The sequence below is a fragment of the Oncorhynchus nerka genome, linkage group LG20 (genome assembly GCF_034236695.1).
Source record: "Oncorhynchus nerka isolate Pitt River linkage group LG20, Oner_Uvic_2.0, whole genome shotgun sequence".
NCBI lineage: Eukaryota > Metazoa > Chordata > Actinopteri > Salmoniformes > Salmonidae > Oncorhynchus > Oncorhynchus nerka.
Window position 1 is genome coordinate 41135631 of NC_088415.1, and position 15767 is coordinate 41151397.

Genomic DNA, 15767 nt, shown 5'->3' on the forward strand with positions numbered 1-15767 from the left:
CCAGGACAGGATGAAGATGTCCGGGAAGACACCATCCAGGACGTGGCCAAGGATTACCGGAGCCTCGGAGAGGGAAAAGCACCTGGTCGTCCGGAGCAGCGAGAGTCCTCCTGGATGGCTCGGTATTGGCTGCCTCGAAGCGAGCATACAATGTGTTAAGGGAGGCTTCGGTGGGCAGCTGGATTTACCTCTGTAGTCTGTGATAGTCTGTAGTCCTTTCCACATGCCTTGCGAGGGGGGGTGCTTATTATAGTATGCTAGCACTACCTCTCCTACGTTTGTCATGTCTGTTCATCTGCCAATGTTGGCATGCAAGCAATGCTCAAGTGTCACTCATGAGTGAATTAAGAGTTCTGTTTTTCCTGGAGTTGGGCAAGTAAATCAAAGGCTACTCATTTTAAAGGGACTAAACAAGACCATATTGGGAGCAGGCAGCTATGATAGACAGTATTACAGCAATTTGCCATTTCGTTGTTGTCGCAAATGCAATGCATTAGGGTTGCTCGCATCAAAAGCAATTCATATTAAACCCGATGAGTTGTTTTCCGCTGCGCATCGATGACGTCGCGCTTTATAATAGGACCGTTTATATTAAGGCCATGACATGACCAATGAGAGTGCGTGCGTAATGCAATCGGCGAGAAAAGATTATGAACCAGCCATGGACGCGGAGAATCATCACATTACAGAACGCGATTTCCCGTAGCCCGACCTTTGAGCGTCTCCTCTGTGTTCGGGGGTTGTAGTTTTCCTCCTATAGTTTCTAGCTTCAGATCTGTGCTTCATCCAGCTATAAAGAACAGCAGTTCCCATAATACAGCAAAACACACCACCACTGTGATGCGTGTGTTTTTGTTATTGTTGTAGGTTAGTGGAACAGCTGAGAGCGAAGAGACATCGTTGCGCATCTTTAAAAAAACGTGTAATCGTTTTCTGACACGGATGGACTTTGTCTGCCTTTAATCTAAATAGGGACGGATCAATTGGACAATCTGCAGAGCAAACAGACCAGAATAAGGTGAGTTTCAGTCAAATAAACTCTGACGATCTGTATCTGCGTAGAGTTCTCCCTATGCAGAAACGAACACAAAGGAAAACGAGCAAATGGTCCTATTTGGTACAGGCATTTGTTGATGGTGCACACATTTTCTTTAATACAGTACACTACGGCGAGATCGGTTAACGGTCCGATGGTCCTGATTATTGGCTTTTGCGCATCAAGGGAGTCGCGCACACAACGTGGGTTTCTTTTTCCACTGGAGTCTATTATTGCGCACACTGGAGACTGCAGCTGCTAGGCTAGGTGGGCCTTGTCTTGACACGAATCTCGTGCGGTGTAATTTGAACATTATTTTCTCGTGCGGTGTAATTTGAACATTATTTTTATTTTTTTAACGTTTAGAGATATTTTAGTTATATAATAGAATAAGTCGTTTATTACCACAGATTGTATTGTTTGTGGGCTTTTGCTCATTTCTAACAAAATAAACAACACAAACATGAAATAATGCTCGTGTCAAGTGGACTGACGGCTGCACGTTGTGTGTGTGTTGTGCTTATTAATACGTTATACATGGTTTATGAACGTGTTATTACCTCATACACTTTCTCAAGAGTTCTCACTATTTCCACTTTTGTAATCTCAGTAATATGGAGCATGTGTTAGCCAGAAATGTTAGATATAGGCCTAATGCGCCGTGCAGTTGTTTTAATACAATGCTCTTAATTGAGTTAGAGGTTGCATTGTATTACAGAGATTTAGACTGACACCTGTCATCATTTATCCCTGCCAGTTCAATAGTTTAAGATATCAAATGTATATTTTGTTGGCTACTGTGTCTATGCCTGGATACTAGTCCCACGTGGCTGTTGATTTTTAAACAAGTAGTGAACGGTAGGTCTACACGTATGTCGACACGTGACTAGAGTGAGCGGCAGGGTAGTCTAGTGGTTAGCGCGTGTGGACGAGTAACCGAAAGGTTGCTAGATCGAAATCTCGAATGGACAAACTAAAGAAAATCTGTCGTTCTACACCTGAGCAAGGCAGCTAACCCACTGTTCCTAGGCCGTCATGGAAATTAGAATGTGTTCTTTAACTGACTTGCCTGGTTAAATAAAGGTAAAGTAGAAACAGAGTGGTGTACAATAACAACAAGGTGTTGGGCAATGGCAGTAATAAATAGTCTCGGTGTTGTTGTCATGTAGTGTGTGGTTATGTGTTATGGTCGTTATGGGCTTAACTGTCATCTAGATTTTACTATGGGGGGGGTGCCCTTCCCCCATGCTTTTCCGTGCCCTCCATATGGTCACTGAGAGGGGATCATCTTTCACTGAACAAACACTCCCGGAGTCGACTCTTTCTCTTTCACTCTTTCACTCAGTTTGTTTCACAGCAGTCACCTCTCACCTACTTCTCCATATGCTCATCTGAACAGGTCCCCGGGGTACATTAGTCAAATACTTTAAAATAGTTGGAAGTTATTTGAGGTGTGATTGATTCAACTTCCACGTGTACCATTTTGTGACTACTCTATTGGTTCTGTTGTACCAAACAACACAATCAAATGTAGTTGAAAGTGTTTGAAACACAGGTCTGAGGTTTGGTGTCTAGCTGTGTTTATTATAGCCGTTGTCAAATGAAATGTTGTGACGTACATCTTTTTTTCTCCGTCACACCTGTATCCCCACAGGTGCTCACCAGTGTTATTGTGTTGCCATGGAGAAGGCTTGGAGGGTGGAGTTTAGGAACGTGGGTAGTAGCTACTTCCCTCAGAGCCGCGTGGAATGCCACTACAGCATCAGCTCGCAACATACCTGGGCCAGCCATGACTGGGTCGGGCTCTTCAAGGTATAAGGTTAACCCGATAAATGAGTAAAACCCACCCCGAGGAGTGGAAATCAAGTGATATGCACAGCAGTTTAAAAAAAAAAAATGTTACTGTATATATTAATATTTTTGTGTGTGTTTTTTTTATGTCTCCCTGTCTCTCTCCCCTTGTCTGACTCCCTCAGGTGGGATGGTTGTCAGTGAAGGACTACCACACCTTTGTTTGGGCCCTGGCCCCGGAAGGCTACCAGGAGGGCACAGATGTCAACTGCTGTGTTAACTTCCAGGGTACTAGTCCCTCCCTTTGAACCCTCCCTCTATTTCATACAAAGTGTGTCTGGTCAACATTCAGACTGTTCAGAAAGTAGTGTACACACACATTCATTATTCTTCTTTTTCATTGAACCTTTATTTAACTAGGCAAGCCAGTTAAGAACAAATCCATATTTGCAATGACGGCCCACCAGGGAACAGTGTGTTAACTGACTTGTTCAGGGGCAGAATGACATATTTTTTTACCTTGTCAGCTCAGGGATGGAACCTTTTTGGTTACTGGCCCAACGCTCTAACCACTAGACTACCTGCCGCCCCAAGTTCATTAACTTGCAGGGTCATCAAATAAAGATAGATATCCACACTCACGAAAAGTGTGAGACCATTCAACAGTCTGCTGGTATCTGTCTTTATTTCCCAACATTCATACTCTGCCAAGGTCTGTAAGGAAACGCTCCAACTTTGGATTGGTCTCACAGTAAATGGAATGACCCTGTTGAAGGGTACTATAGGCTGGTGACTGATATTTAAAGCAGAGACACGACTCAATAAGTCACATAGTGTTACAGAAAGGAGACGATCAGATTGTTTCTCTCTCTCGCCCTGCTCTCTCTCGCCCTGCTCTCTCTCTACCTCGGTTTTGAATTTAAACCAGTCTTTGTTCGACTCTGATGGAATTCCTTTAAGAAGTAGAAGGTTGAGTAATGAGGACGAGAGAGACAATGGTACAAAGACCAGACCAGACTGAATAACCAACCATACATTACACTAAGGCAGTCAGGAGTGAATAGAGAGCACCGAGTGAAAAGCGTCCTTTTAACATTACAGCACAGGAGCTTGCAGACTTTACACTGTGTATAAAGTGTCCTCCGTCCTCTCAGTGACAGTGCTAGCTGAGGTGACTACAGATTGCCTGGCTTTCGGTGGCTGAGCAGAGCGGCTGTGTCATTGAGTTGTGTCAGGGAGATGAACAGCTATCACTGACACGGTCATTTATCGTCTGTGGTGAGGACTGAGGAGACAGACGTCTGATGTAGTCAAAGCACATTCAGGATTATGCCCACTTGTCACAGAGGTTGGTTATCTACAGTGTACGCAGTGGTGGAAAAAGTACCCAACCGTCATACTTGTGTAAAAGTAAAGATACCTTAATAGAAAATAACTCAAGTAAAAGGGAAAGTCACCCAGTAAGATACTACTTGAGTAAAAGTATTTGGTAAAAAATATATATAGTAAAGTATCAGAAGTAAAAGTATCAATAAATTCAAATTCCTTTGTCACGGCTGTTGAAGAGGACCAAGGTGCAGCGTGATGAGCGTACATTTTCTCTTTATTTGGAAAATGCAGAACAAAACAATAAACACTACAGAACCAAACCGTGCCGCTAAAGGCTATGTGCCCTAAATAAAGTCAACTTCCCACAAAGACAGGTGGGGGGAAAAAAAGGGCTACCTAAGTATGGTTCTCAATCAGAGACAACGATAGACAGCTGTCCCTGATTGACAACCCTACCCGGCCAAAACATAGAAATACAAATAATAGAGTATAGAATACCCACCCCAACTCACACCCTGACCAAACCAAAATAGAGACATGAACAGGATCTCTAAGGTCAGGTCGTGACATCCTTATATTAAGCAAACCAGACGGCACAATGTTCTTGTTTTTTAAATTTACTGATGGGGCACACTCCAACACTTAGACACAGTTTACAAACAGTTGTGTTTAGTGAGTCGGCCAGATCAGAGGCAGTAGGGATGAACAGGGATGTTCTCTTGATAAGTGTGTGAATTTGAAAAAATGCAATGAATTCCTTTCGGTGTCAGGGAAAATGTACATTATTTTCTTTAGTAATGTATTGAAGTAAAAGTTGTACAAAATATAGATAGTAAAGTACAGATACCCCCAAAATGACTTAAATAGTACTTGAAAGTATTTTTACTTAAGTACTTTACACCACTGTGTACATGTCATCATAACTGAAATCATGGCCATAAATACATTTTTAGCAGAATAAGCATCTATACATCTAGATCCATAATCCATTGACCATTTCACTCTCCCACTCCCTTCCTCCCTCTTGTAGCCTCCTATCTGCCCAAGTCCAGTTCCCAGCAGTACCAGTTTGTGTACGTGGATGGGAAGGGAGAGGTGTGCTCTGCCAGCTCCCAGTTTACCTTCAGCGCCCCTAAACCTTTGGAGGACCTGGTCACCCTGGAGGAAGGAGCCCACGGAGAGGAGGGGGGGACCGACATGCTTCTGGTCGTACCCAGGGCCGAGCTACTGCAGGTGGGCATGAGGGAGTGCAGGTGCGAGAGAGAGAGAGAGAAAGAGTACTGTAGAGGGATATCCTCTTTCAGTTATAGAGAGGGTGAACGAATGTTGATGAAATGAAATAGGCAGAGGTGAGAATCAATAGTCAATTGCAAAGAGACAGAGGATGGAAATGGATCATCTTTTAGGCACTCAGTTAATGTTCTCTCTCTCTCCTTCCAGAGTCGCCTGCAAGAGTGTCTTCGGGAGCGAGCCGAGCTGCTCCATGCACGGGAGTCAGCCGAGAGGATGAAGGAGAGAGAGAGGGAGAAGTACAGGAGGGCAAGAGAGGCGTGGGACAGAGGCTGTGAGGAGCTGGAGAGGAACATCGCAGACCTGAAGGAAGAGCTGCGAGAAAGCAGAGACAGGGTGGAAGAGATGGAGAGGAGGCAGGAGGTACTGTAACATTACAAGACAGGATTAATGTCCGTGCCAAAGGGGATTTGATCCTGTCCAAGTAGCCCCGGTGTCTGGTCATGAGCACTTATCTTTGTAAAAAAAATGTGATTTGACGTAGAACGACAAGATCACAACCCCAGATGTACATTCTACTGTTATGTCACATGTCAAAACAGGAGCAGTTCATTTACAGGTCAAATGTGCTTCACCATCTACAAAGGAGTCTCAGGATACTGTATAGAATGTAGATTCTCTCTCTCTCTCTCCCTCCCTGTCACAGGAGGTGGAGGCATCAGGAGAGGCCTTGGCTCAAGAGAAGAGCTCCATACTGACTATGAAAGCAGCCAGCGAACAGCGAATCAGAGAGCTGGAGGATGACATTAAAGCCCTGGCACTGAAGGCTTTGGAACGAGAGACTGAACTGGAGAGGTCAGAGACGCTCTCTATCTCCCTGGAACTCAACCGCTCTCTTTGATCTCTCTCTTTTCTATCCTCTATCTCCCTCAACCTCTCTCCTTGATCTCTCTCTTACTATCCTTTATCTCCCTCAATCTCTCTCTTTGATCTCTCTTTTCTGTCCTCTATCTCCCTCAATCTCTCTCTTTGATCTCTCTTTATATCCTTTATCTTCCTCAATCTCTCTCTTTGATCTCTCTCTTTCTATCCTCTTATCTCCCTCAATCTCCCTCAACCTCTCTCTTTCTATCCTTTATCTCCCTCAATCTCTCTCTTTGATCTCTCTTTTTCTATCCTCTTATCTCCCTCAATCCCTCTCTTTGATCTCTCTCTTTCTATCCTTTATCTCCCTCAATCTCTCTTTGATCTCTCTCTTTCTATCCTTTATCTCCCTCAATCTCTCTTTGATCTCTCTCTTTCCATCCTCTTATCTCCCTTAATCTCTCTTTGTCCATCGGCCTGCCTGTTTTTCTTGCGCTGTTCTCTGGTTAATGCTAACCCTGTCTCTGTGTGTAGGATGAAGGAGAGGGCCAAGAAGCAAGCAGTTCAAAGGAGGGAGGAGGAGAAAGAGAGGAAAGTTCTGCAGGTACTATAATGGCTTGGATTTATTTAGTGCTTTTTCACTACCAACATGTGGTGTTTTTCACTACCAACATGTGGTGTTTTTCACTACCAACATGTGGTGTTTTTCACTACCAACATGTGGTGTTTTTCACTACCAACATGTGGTGTTTTTCACTACCAACATGTGGTGTTTTTCACTACCAACATGTGGTGTTTTTCACTACCAACATGTAGCATGCTACCTGGGTGAAGCACAGCAGCCATTTTGGGCCCGAACACTAACCACCCATCATGTCTGATCCCAAACCCCTCATCCCCCTCTTCTTCCTCTTCCTACATCCACGTGTCTTCCTCAGCTCAAGCTGGAGCAGTCCGAGGGGGAGCTGCGCAGTCTGTCTGCTGAGTTCCAGGGTCTGAGGAGCTCCCTGGCCCAGAGAGACACACACGCCCTACAGCTACGTGACACCATCACCACCCTCACATACAGGCTGAGTACGGCGCAGCGGAAAGAGGTGAGGCTGGCACCACCCACAGAGGGCCCGAGGGTAGTTAATAAAAGGGATGTAGGGGATTGAACAAAACACAATGCAACAGGAAAATGGCAGTACCCACTGCGGCCCCTCGTTCTCACCCATCATCGTCTAACCAGGCTATTGAGGTTATTTTAGCGAATATGGCAAACTTTGCTGGCTGAAGAAATAGGGATGGGCGGTAAGAGAAGGAGTGGCAGGGTTGGTCAAAGACAATGTGACAGGAAAGTTCCCAATGTCCCGTGGCCTCACCGGTCGTCTGACGAAAACCCTGTTATTGTTGCTGAACTATCATCTCCTCTTGTCTTTCCTATCAGGCGGAGAGCGAGGCCGCCCTGGCTGAGATGCGGGGCCTGCGGGAGCGTCTGGGGGCCAGCGAGCGTTGTGCCGAGGGCCTGAAGGGAGAGCTGTGTGCCCTGGTGGCCCAGAGGGACCAGGGCCAGACAGAGCTGCACCAGGCCAGGCTCCAAGCGGCACAGCTCACCCTGCAGCTAGCCGACGCCAGCCTGGCCCTGAGGGAGGCCAGAGCACACTGGGCCCAGGAGAGACAGAGCCTGCAGTGCAGCACTGAGGTAATGACAAGGATCATCGTATGGATGGACTTTAATCACATGAATTGGATTACTCAAGTAGTCAAAGCGTTTCACAATGATAGTGACTGTAGACGCCAACCTCTACAGAACACTCACTGACAACTGTAACGCACTAATATACTCAACTCCGATTGGAACTAGAGATTGCATTACTGTGCTGGAAAGGATGCGTGTGCACGGTCTCCTCTTTCTGTTCCGCTATATATGCGACAGCTGCGGCCGACTAGGAAAGCATCACGTCTTCTCGACACACAATTTCCCAGTATCTCCGGTTGAACTTTGAATTGAAGTATCAGAATGTCCCAGCAGCATGACTTGGGTTAAGCGGTGTGCGTGTGTGTCCCCCCCCCCCCATGGCAGAAGGCCAGAGAGCGTCTGGAGAAGCTGAATGGAGAGACGCAGCGGATAGAGAAGAAGCTCCAGGAGGAGAGGATGGAGAGAGAGAAGGTGGAAGTGGAGCTGGGAAGAGAGAAGGACTGTAACCGGGTAAAGACTTAACACCTACCGTACCACAGACCATAGGCTCCGTGCAAAACGACATTTCAAGCTATTAATAGACACACACACACACACACAAAAAAAGAAAAATCAACTCTCCAGACACGCTCGTGGCTCGGCTCAGGATGCTGACATTCCATGTGTCGTGCTATACGGTATTGAAAACCACTCGGCCTTGTTGGTCCTGTACGGCTCAGTTGGTATAGCATGGCACTTGCGGTCCCGTGGTTTTGGGGTTCCATTGCCGAGGCCACCCTTAACGTAAAAATGTATGAACGCGCGACTCTTAAGTCGCTTTGGATAAAAGCGTCTGTCTAAAGAGACGTGTTTTTGCCAACACGCTGGGTCATGTTCGCTCGTCCCTTTAATTACTTGCGCTGTGCTGCTGGCTAGGCTGTGTGTGTATATAAGTATGTGACTCCTTGTTTTGATGACTGCCCCCTGCAGGTGCAGCTGGGTGAGACATGCAGGGAGCTCCAGGAGCTGAAGGCCAGTCTGAGGGTGGCCCAGAAGGAGAAGGAGCAGCTGCTACTGGAGCAACAGGCAAGACCCGCACCTTTGTACCTCCATCTCTTCAACCACCATTCCCCCTCTCCACATACAGACACATTTCCATAGCAACTGCTAAGCCCTGCCCACTTCGGAGACTTAAGATTTCTATACATGTCAAGAGGTGTAGAGGCCCGGAGGTCCGTTTGGTGAGCCTGAGTTGTCTTGGCATAATACTTGTCTATGTGTAAACGAGTCTCTTGACGGCTCTCCTCTGCTCTGTACAGGACCTGATGGAGTACATGGGTCAGGTGGAACAGAGGAGGGAGGCTTTGGCAGATGCCAAGTGGAGCGCTGCGGTGTTCGCCTCCACCAGTGAGTGGAGGAACCCACCTAACACCGTGGGAAACACCCTAGCACTGAGAGACATGTACAACGATACTCATTTGATCTGTTAGAACTCCTGTCCCTGCTCTGACGATCACTTACCACTGTTGTTTTCTACTCTGTGTGTGTCTGACAGGCCTCCATGACAGTCTTCTGTCTGACTCTGAGGATGAGAACCCTGAGGCCCTGCAGCCCTCCCGCCAACCCTGCAGGCAGCCCCCCCCCTCCTCCCGCCCCCTTGCCCACTACAGCCTGTGTGACCCCCAGGCCCAGCCTGACTCCCTGCTCCCCTCCACCCCCTTCCTCCCCCAGAGACATGTCCCGGTCCCTGTCCCGAGGGGGCGTCGTCATCAGCCAGCCCGCTCCCCTGTTGTTGCCCAGGCAATCGGGCGGAGACACCCTAACACACAGCTCTGAGTCGGTAAGAGACGGTATCAGATGCTCTTACACATGCACACGCGCACACACGACTAATTCTTGTACAATTAGCCAGGCTGTTTCCTTAGGCTGATAACATGCAGCTATCTCCAGTGCTTCTGTCTGTGGCTCATTTAACTGTCACCGATAAACTGTATATCTCAGAAAGGCACTTAGAGAGCTGCCTGTGCAGTGCCTTATTTCCCTATTATGGCCTTATTGCTAGGTTATTACATGTGTATGCCTCACCACTCACTTGAACTTTCTCTCTTTCTGTCGTCGTCGTCCCCCCCCCCCTCTCTGTGTGTGCAGGAGGAGGAGAATAACACCGACCAGTGCGGAGGACACAGCTCTGGAGAGGAGGCAGCCCTGCTGCTGCCTGAGACCACAGACACAGTCCTCAGGTAGCTTGCAAGCACACACACACACACACACACACACACACTCATGCAGTACATGCACTGCAGCTTCACACACCCACCCACAGAGGGCTTTTTTATGATGACAGGCTGAGTATGGCTCTCAGAGATGGACGTTTTGAATATCGGGTCGTAAAAGAAGTTGAGTGTGGAGGGGAGGAGAAAGAGAGCGTGTACGACGGAGGCAGCGCGAGGGAGGGAAGAGGGCAGTGAGGGAGAAGGAGGGGAGAGATGGGAGGACAAGGGGACAGGTAAGTTGACAGCTGGCTATAGCAATGATTTAGCTACAGGCTAGTACTGGAGTCACGGGCCAATTTTCAGCATCATTAAAGCACTCTCTCTCCCACTCTTTCACTCTCTATTTCTCCCTCCCTCCTTCTCTCGCCTCCTTTTTTCTTTTCTTCTCATATGTGTTCCTTTTCTACAGTTCTGCTGTTCCGTGACCCCACCGCGAATGTAAATTGGGACGACAAAGGTCACGATTGATTATTGATTTTGATTGATCGTTCACACCCTTTCCTTTCTTTGTTGTTCCCTCTCTTCCAGTGACCTGGCTAATACCTCTCAGTGGTAGAGAGCGGAGATACAGGACCAAGTCAACAGCATCACTGTCAGTGTGTTCTTTACTTTTAATTCAGTATTCAGCGCACACACACACACACACAAACACACTACAACTCACCTCTCTGACAAATGATGTTAATATGCAATTTGCTTCCACATTTTTCTATAAACCTCTTCTTTGATGTGTGACTTCTAGGCTGTTGTGCTGCACCTGCACATAACATGGTCCTAAGGATGACATAATGCCTGTCATTAACAGGTCGTGACGGCTCAAATCATAGTTACGGCCTCTCGTGGTCGTTCTAAAGCGTGAAACGCTTCAACATTTAAGTCTTAGTTAGATGTTTAATAGTTCATGTTTCATAACAGGGTTATTTCAGTTGCAGGAGGAGTGATGTTGGGAGCTTTACGACCTGCGTTATGTCATTTTTATGACGCCGTTATTATGAGGCATCATGACAGCCACTGTAATTAAGATATTTTGAGTGAATGTATCCGTCTCCTTTTTAAAATCTAGAAGGTGATTTGAACACTTTCCTTCGGTGCCGACAACTTTAAACACTTCAGACTACTGTAATAATAGTCATTAAGACGTACTTAGACTTTTGTTTGAAGAATCATTGTAAAGTACAGATATGTATAATGTTTTTCCTCCTTATATTCAAAACCTGAGATGTTATATTATAAGCATTTTCTGTTATTCATTATTAGACATTTAAATTCCTGCTTTATTAGGGGTGCTGTAGTACTAGTTGAAAGGAGACTCAAAGGTAGAGAGGCGTCCAAAACGGTTGAAAACGCTTCTGGAGAAGGGTGGCAGTTTGAGAGCAATCAAGTTGGGGAGGGCAATCATGTTAGGGAGGGCAATCAGGTTGGGGAGGGCGATCAGGTTGGGGAGGGCAACCAGGTTGAAGGTAGACTGGAAGAGACACTCAAGAAAGGTGGTTGCTACTAATTAGGGCGCGAGGAATGACATTTTGATGTTCTCTCATGTTTGTTTTGTTGCACAATATATTTGACTTCCAATATTCTATCCTCCGCAACATACAGCTATTGCTCCTGCATGCTGTAGAGCCACTGCAATACTTTCGTACTTGATACCAGATGTCAATCTTAAAGCGGGGTGTTGTTTTAAAGCAAAGAATAATGTGTGTTTAGAACGTCCCAGAAGATCATCAGCTAGATTCACTGTGCGCGGTATACAGAAACGACCTGCTTCAGAGGGACGAAGCCATTCTAAATTTGTACCTAAAAGAACAAATTGGTAAACGAAGGAATTTCATCATAACATCATCTAATTTATGGACACCGACGTTGCAATACTTGTTATGGGGTGTTGTTCCTATAGCTCATGGAAGTCTGGCCTGGACTAGATTACTACTGGGTCAAGAAATACATTTTTCACGATTTTCTACCAATACTCCGCTTGTGTGATATCGTAATGAAATGATATGAAGTTTTAGTTTAAGCTACAGAGTTGATACGTGTAATAAGAAGAACATACTAAAGCCAGGGTTCATCCTGTCTGTGTCATCTCGTCTCTCATCCATAATCATTACCATCGTGTGTTGTATTTCTTCTTCGTTTTTTTTTAAAGACTCGTTTCTTTTTCTTTCCCCCTGATTTTTCTGTCTTGAGGGTCAATTGAACTGTATTATCTATCACGACTGTCCCGGTAAGGGTTGAAGAGTTCGTCCAAAGGGTCGAGGTGTCGGTGCCACTATACAGGACAACAGTTTGCTCACACATGGGTTGTAAAAGCCATAGTGAAAAGTGTGACGTCTGTAAACATACAACCCAGTCCGTCATAATAACAACTTTGTCAGCACTGACGGACATCCCTGCTCAGTTGAAGGCTGTGCTTCAATAGGTTTTGGAGTACCTTCATCTCTGCACCTGTTGAGCGATACCTGCGGCGTAGTTTAGTACTACACATCTGTTTGCCACCCCGGGTGTGAGTGATTCTGACGTCCTGGCATGTGCACCAAACGTTCCGTAGCACTGAGATCGACTGGGTGTTTTGTCGTCGTCAGATCTAGATTTCCGTGGGAAGTTCTATGTCTACTGTGAGCTACGTGGGTGTGTAGTGTAACTTCTATTCAGGACAGCTGCCTACTCCCATTGCAATAAGGCTCCCAGTGGTTTTCTGGTGTGTATGTTTGTTTGTTGAGGTCATCTTACTTATGAAAAAGAAAAAAAAAAAAAAAAAAGTAGTTATTGGTAAATACTATATACTGTCTGTTCGTGTGGGTGGGTTTCTGTAATAAAATAAACATGTATGTGTATCAATTTTGTGTGATGTGTTTGTCTTTTGATGGAAGATAAATGTTTTTTACAAAAAAATTCTGCTGCTTCCTCCGGGGCGTGACATTTCTGATGCTAATTTGCTCGTTACACGTGTCCCCTCTCTCTCCGTCTGCATTTCGGTTCTTACCCTCCTGCTCCTCTTTACCTGCAGTTCTCTCTCCTTACACCCCCCCCATCACTCCACTTCCCCCGTTCCAAGTCCAGGGTGACGGTAGCTAATTATAAAATCAATGATGCCAGGCTGGCTGGTTTACGGCCTGCTCTAAAACCTTAACTGGGAAATCACTGGTGGATTAATGCCTCCCTCACTCTTTATCGCTTTTAATTAGAAATGTAAAAGATATGAAGAGCCAGAGGCTAGAACACATCTCCGATGAGATGAGGCCAAATGGTACCCTATTCCCTATGTAGTGCACTACTTTTGACCAGGCCTCTGTAGGGAATGGAGTGCAATTTGGGACGTACCCCCACATCTCTTATATGACCTCTGCCACCCTAGCCTGTCAGCCCCTTTTTTCTTTTCCTCTGCTCTCCCCTTTCTTGTTTATTTATTTCCCCCCATTGTATCCCCCCGTTCCTACTAGCAGACCCTCCTCACTCTGGTATGTGGTACTTTCGTTTCTTGAATAGCTCCTTGCCAACTCGTAGCGTTGTCCTCTAACCAAATCAGTCCCCTCCTTGCAGCAAAGGGCTTTGGCCCCCTCCCCTCCTCTTCCCCGTCCCTCATCCTCTCTCTCTCTGTCTTTCTCCCGGTCTGTCTGTCTGTTCAATTTATGATCCCTACATCTTCAAATGTTTCTCACCTTCCCCTAACCTTCCCTCCTCACTTTTTCCCCCTTTTGATTGCTCCCTACCCACTCTGCATCCGCTGTGTATGTAATGGAACGAAAGGATGCCGATCATGTCCCCGTCTCCTTCCTCCGGGCCAGCCGTGATAGGCTACAGTCTTTCCCATAATCACCCCATCCCCTCCTAGCATATGACATGTCCCTTACCACCCTTTTACTATGGCTCCAGGACGTCCGCATAGCCCCTGAATGTTTTATCACACACTCTGATCTGACTCTCCATTCCTTCTAGCTAGTCTTGTCTGGTGATGTAAACAGTGCTTACCAGTGTTCTGTCCTCCCAGGCCGGTGTTGCAGACAGCGCTACCAGTGTTCTGTCCTCCCAGGCCGGTGTTGCAGACAGCGCTACCAGTGTTCTGTCCTCCCAGGCCGGTGTTGCAGACAGCGCTACCAGTGTTCTGTCCTCCCAGGCCGGTGTTGCAGACAGCGCTACCAGTGTTCTGTCCTCCCAGGCCGGTGTTGCAGACAGCGCTACCAGTGTTCTGTCCTCCCAGGCCGGTGTTGCAGACAGCGCTACCAGTGTTCTGTCCTCCCAGGCCGGTGTTGCAGACAGCGCTACCAGTGTTCTGTCCTCCCAGGCCGGTGTTGCAGACAGCGCTACCAGTGTTCTGTCCTCCCAGGCCAGCTCCCATACACTGTATGTAAGGCATGACGACGATAGAAGAGTTGGCTACAGAACGGGACCAGCCTACTCTCGGAGATCTTAACTCGCCGAGCAACTAGCCACGTGATCTTAACTCGCCGAGCAAGCACGTCTAGAAATCAATGCAAAATTGCCCATGTTCAGAACAAGCGCAAGCAAACCCAGTTCTTGGTTTACTCTATTCAGACCAGTTCCTGTATGGTTCACGAAGGATGATTCATTATTGATTCTCTACCAGGACTTCTGAGTGATCAGTATGCTCTCCGAGTAATAGAAGGAAGCTGCTAACCTCCGTCCTGGGGTGGACCGGCGTTCTCCCTTCCTACGATCCTTGTAGCTTCTTATTCGCCCGTTCCCTCTTACTTTTCACTTGTATACTTCCTTGTAACCTTGTCGTTGCTTTGCGCCATTAATAACCTGGAGAGGATATCTGCTCCAACCATCAATTGACTAATCATGGCTAGTATAATTGGAAATTGTGGCGATGAAACCCCCCCCAAAAAATACCAGCCTGCCTCTTTAAATCCCCTTACTACCCCAACACTCCTACCCATTGCCCCAGGGTTCCCATAGCAACGTGTTATTGGGGTTGAATATATGAGGCCGTTTAGCTTCAGTCCGTGTAAAGCAGCTAATAATATATGGACCTTATTCTAATCCCCAGTCCCTCTTTATTGAGCTGTATTTTTAACGATAGTTAATTATGGCAATCATATAGTTGATAGAACCCCCATCTCTGTTTAGCACTCTTCACTCTAGTGTCTACGTCTATTAATAACAACAACCGTCGAGGCTATAATACACTGAGTGTACAAAACATTAAAGAACACCTTCCTAATATTGAGTTGCCCCACAGGGATGCTGGCCCGTGGTGACTCCAATGCTTCCCACAGTTTGTGTCAAGTTGGCTGGATGTCCTCTGGGTGGTGGACCGTTCTTGATACACACGGGATACTGTTGAGCGTGAAAAACGGGGGGGGGGGGGGGGGGAACCCAGCAGCATTGCAGTTCTTGACACAAAGCGGTGCTCCTGGAATCGACTGCCATAACCCATTCAAAGGCACTTAAATCTTGCCCATTCACCCTCTGAATGGCACACATACACAATCCATATCTCAAATGTCCTTTCTCCTCCCCTTCATCTTCACTGATTTGAAGTGGATTTAACAAGTGACATCAATAAGGGACCATAGCTTTCACCATGGATTCACCTGGTCAGTCTGTCATGGAAGTAGCAGGT

General features: G+C 46.5%; 1 protein-coding gene across 1 annotated transcript; it reads left to right on the forward strand.

The window, feature by feature from the left end:
• Positions 1 to 832: 832 nt before the first annotated feature.
• On the forward strand, positions 833 to 13018 carry LOC115102545 (calcium-binding and coiled-coil domain-containing protein 1-like). Its single transcript, XM_065005500.1, is given in 16 exon segments — positions 833 to 1018; positions 2691 to 2848; positions 3013 to 3115; positions 5187 to 5389; positions 5597 to 5809; positions 6093 to 6241; positions 6785 to 6854; positions 7189 to 7344; positions 7680 to 7934; positions 8316 to 8441; positions 8901 to 8996; positions 9230 to 9317; positions 9466 to 9616; positions 9618 to 9750; positions 10059 to 10150; positions 10712 to 13018. Coding segments are annotated over 15 exon segments (1995 nt in total). The 5' UTR covers positions 833 to 1018; positions 2691 to 2716; the 3' UTR covers positions 10740 to 13018.
• Positions 13019 to 15767: the final 2749 nt, after the last annotated feature.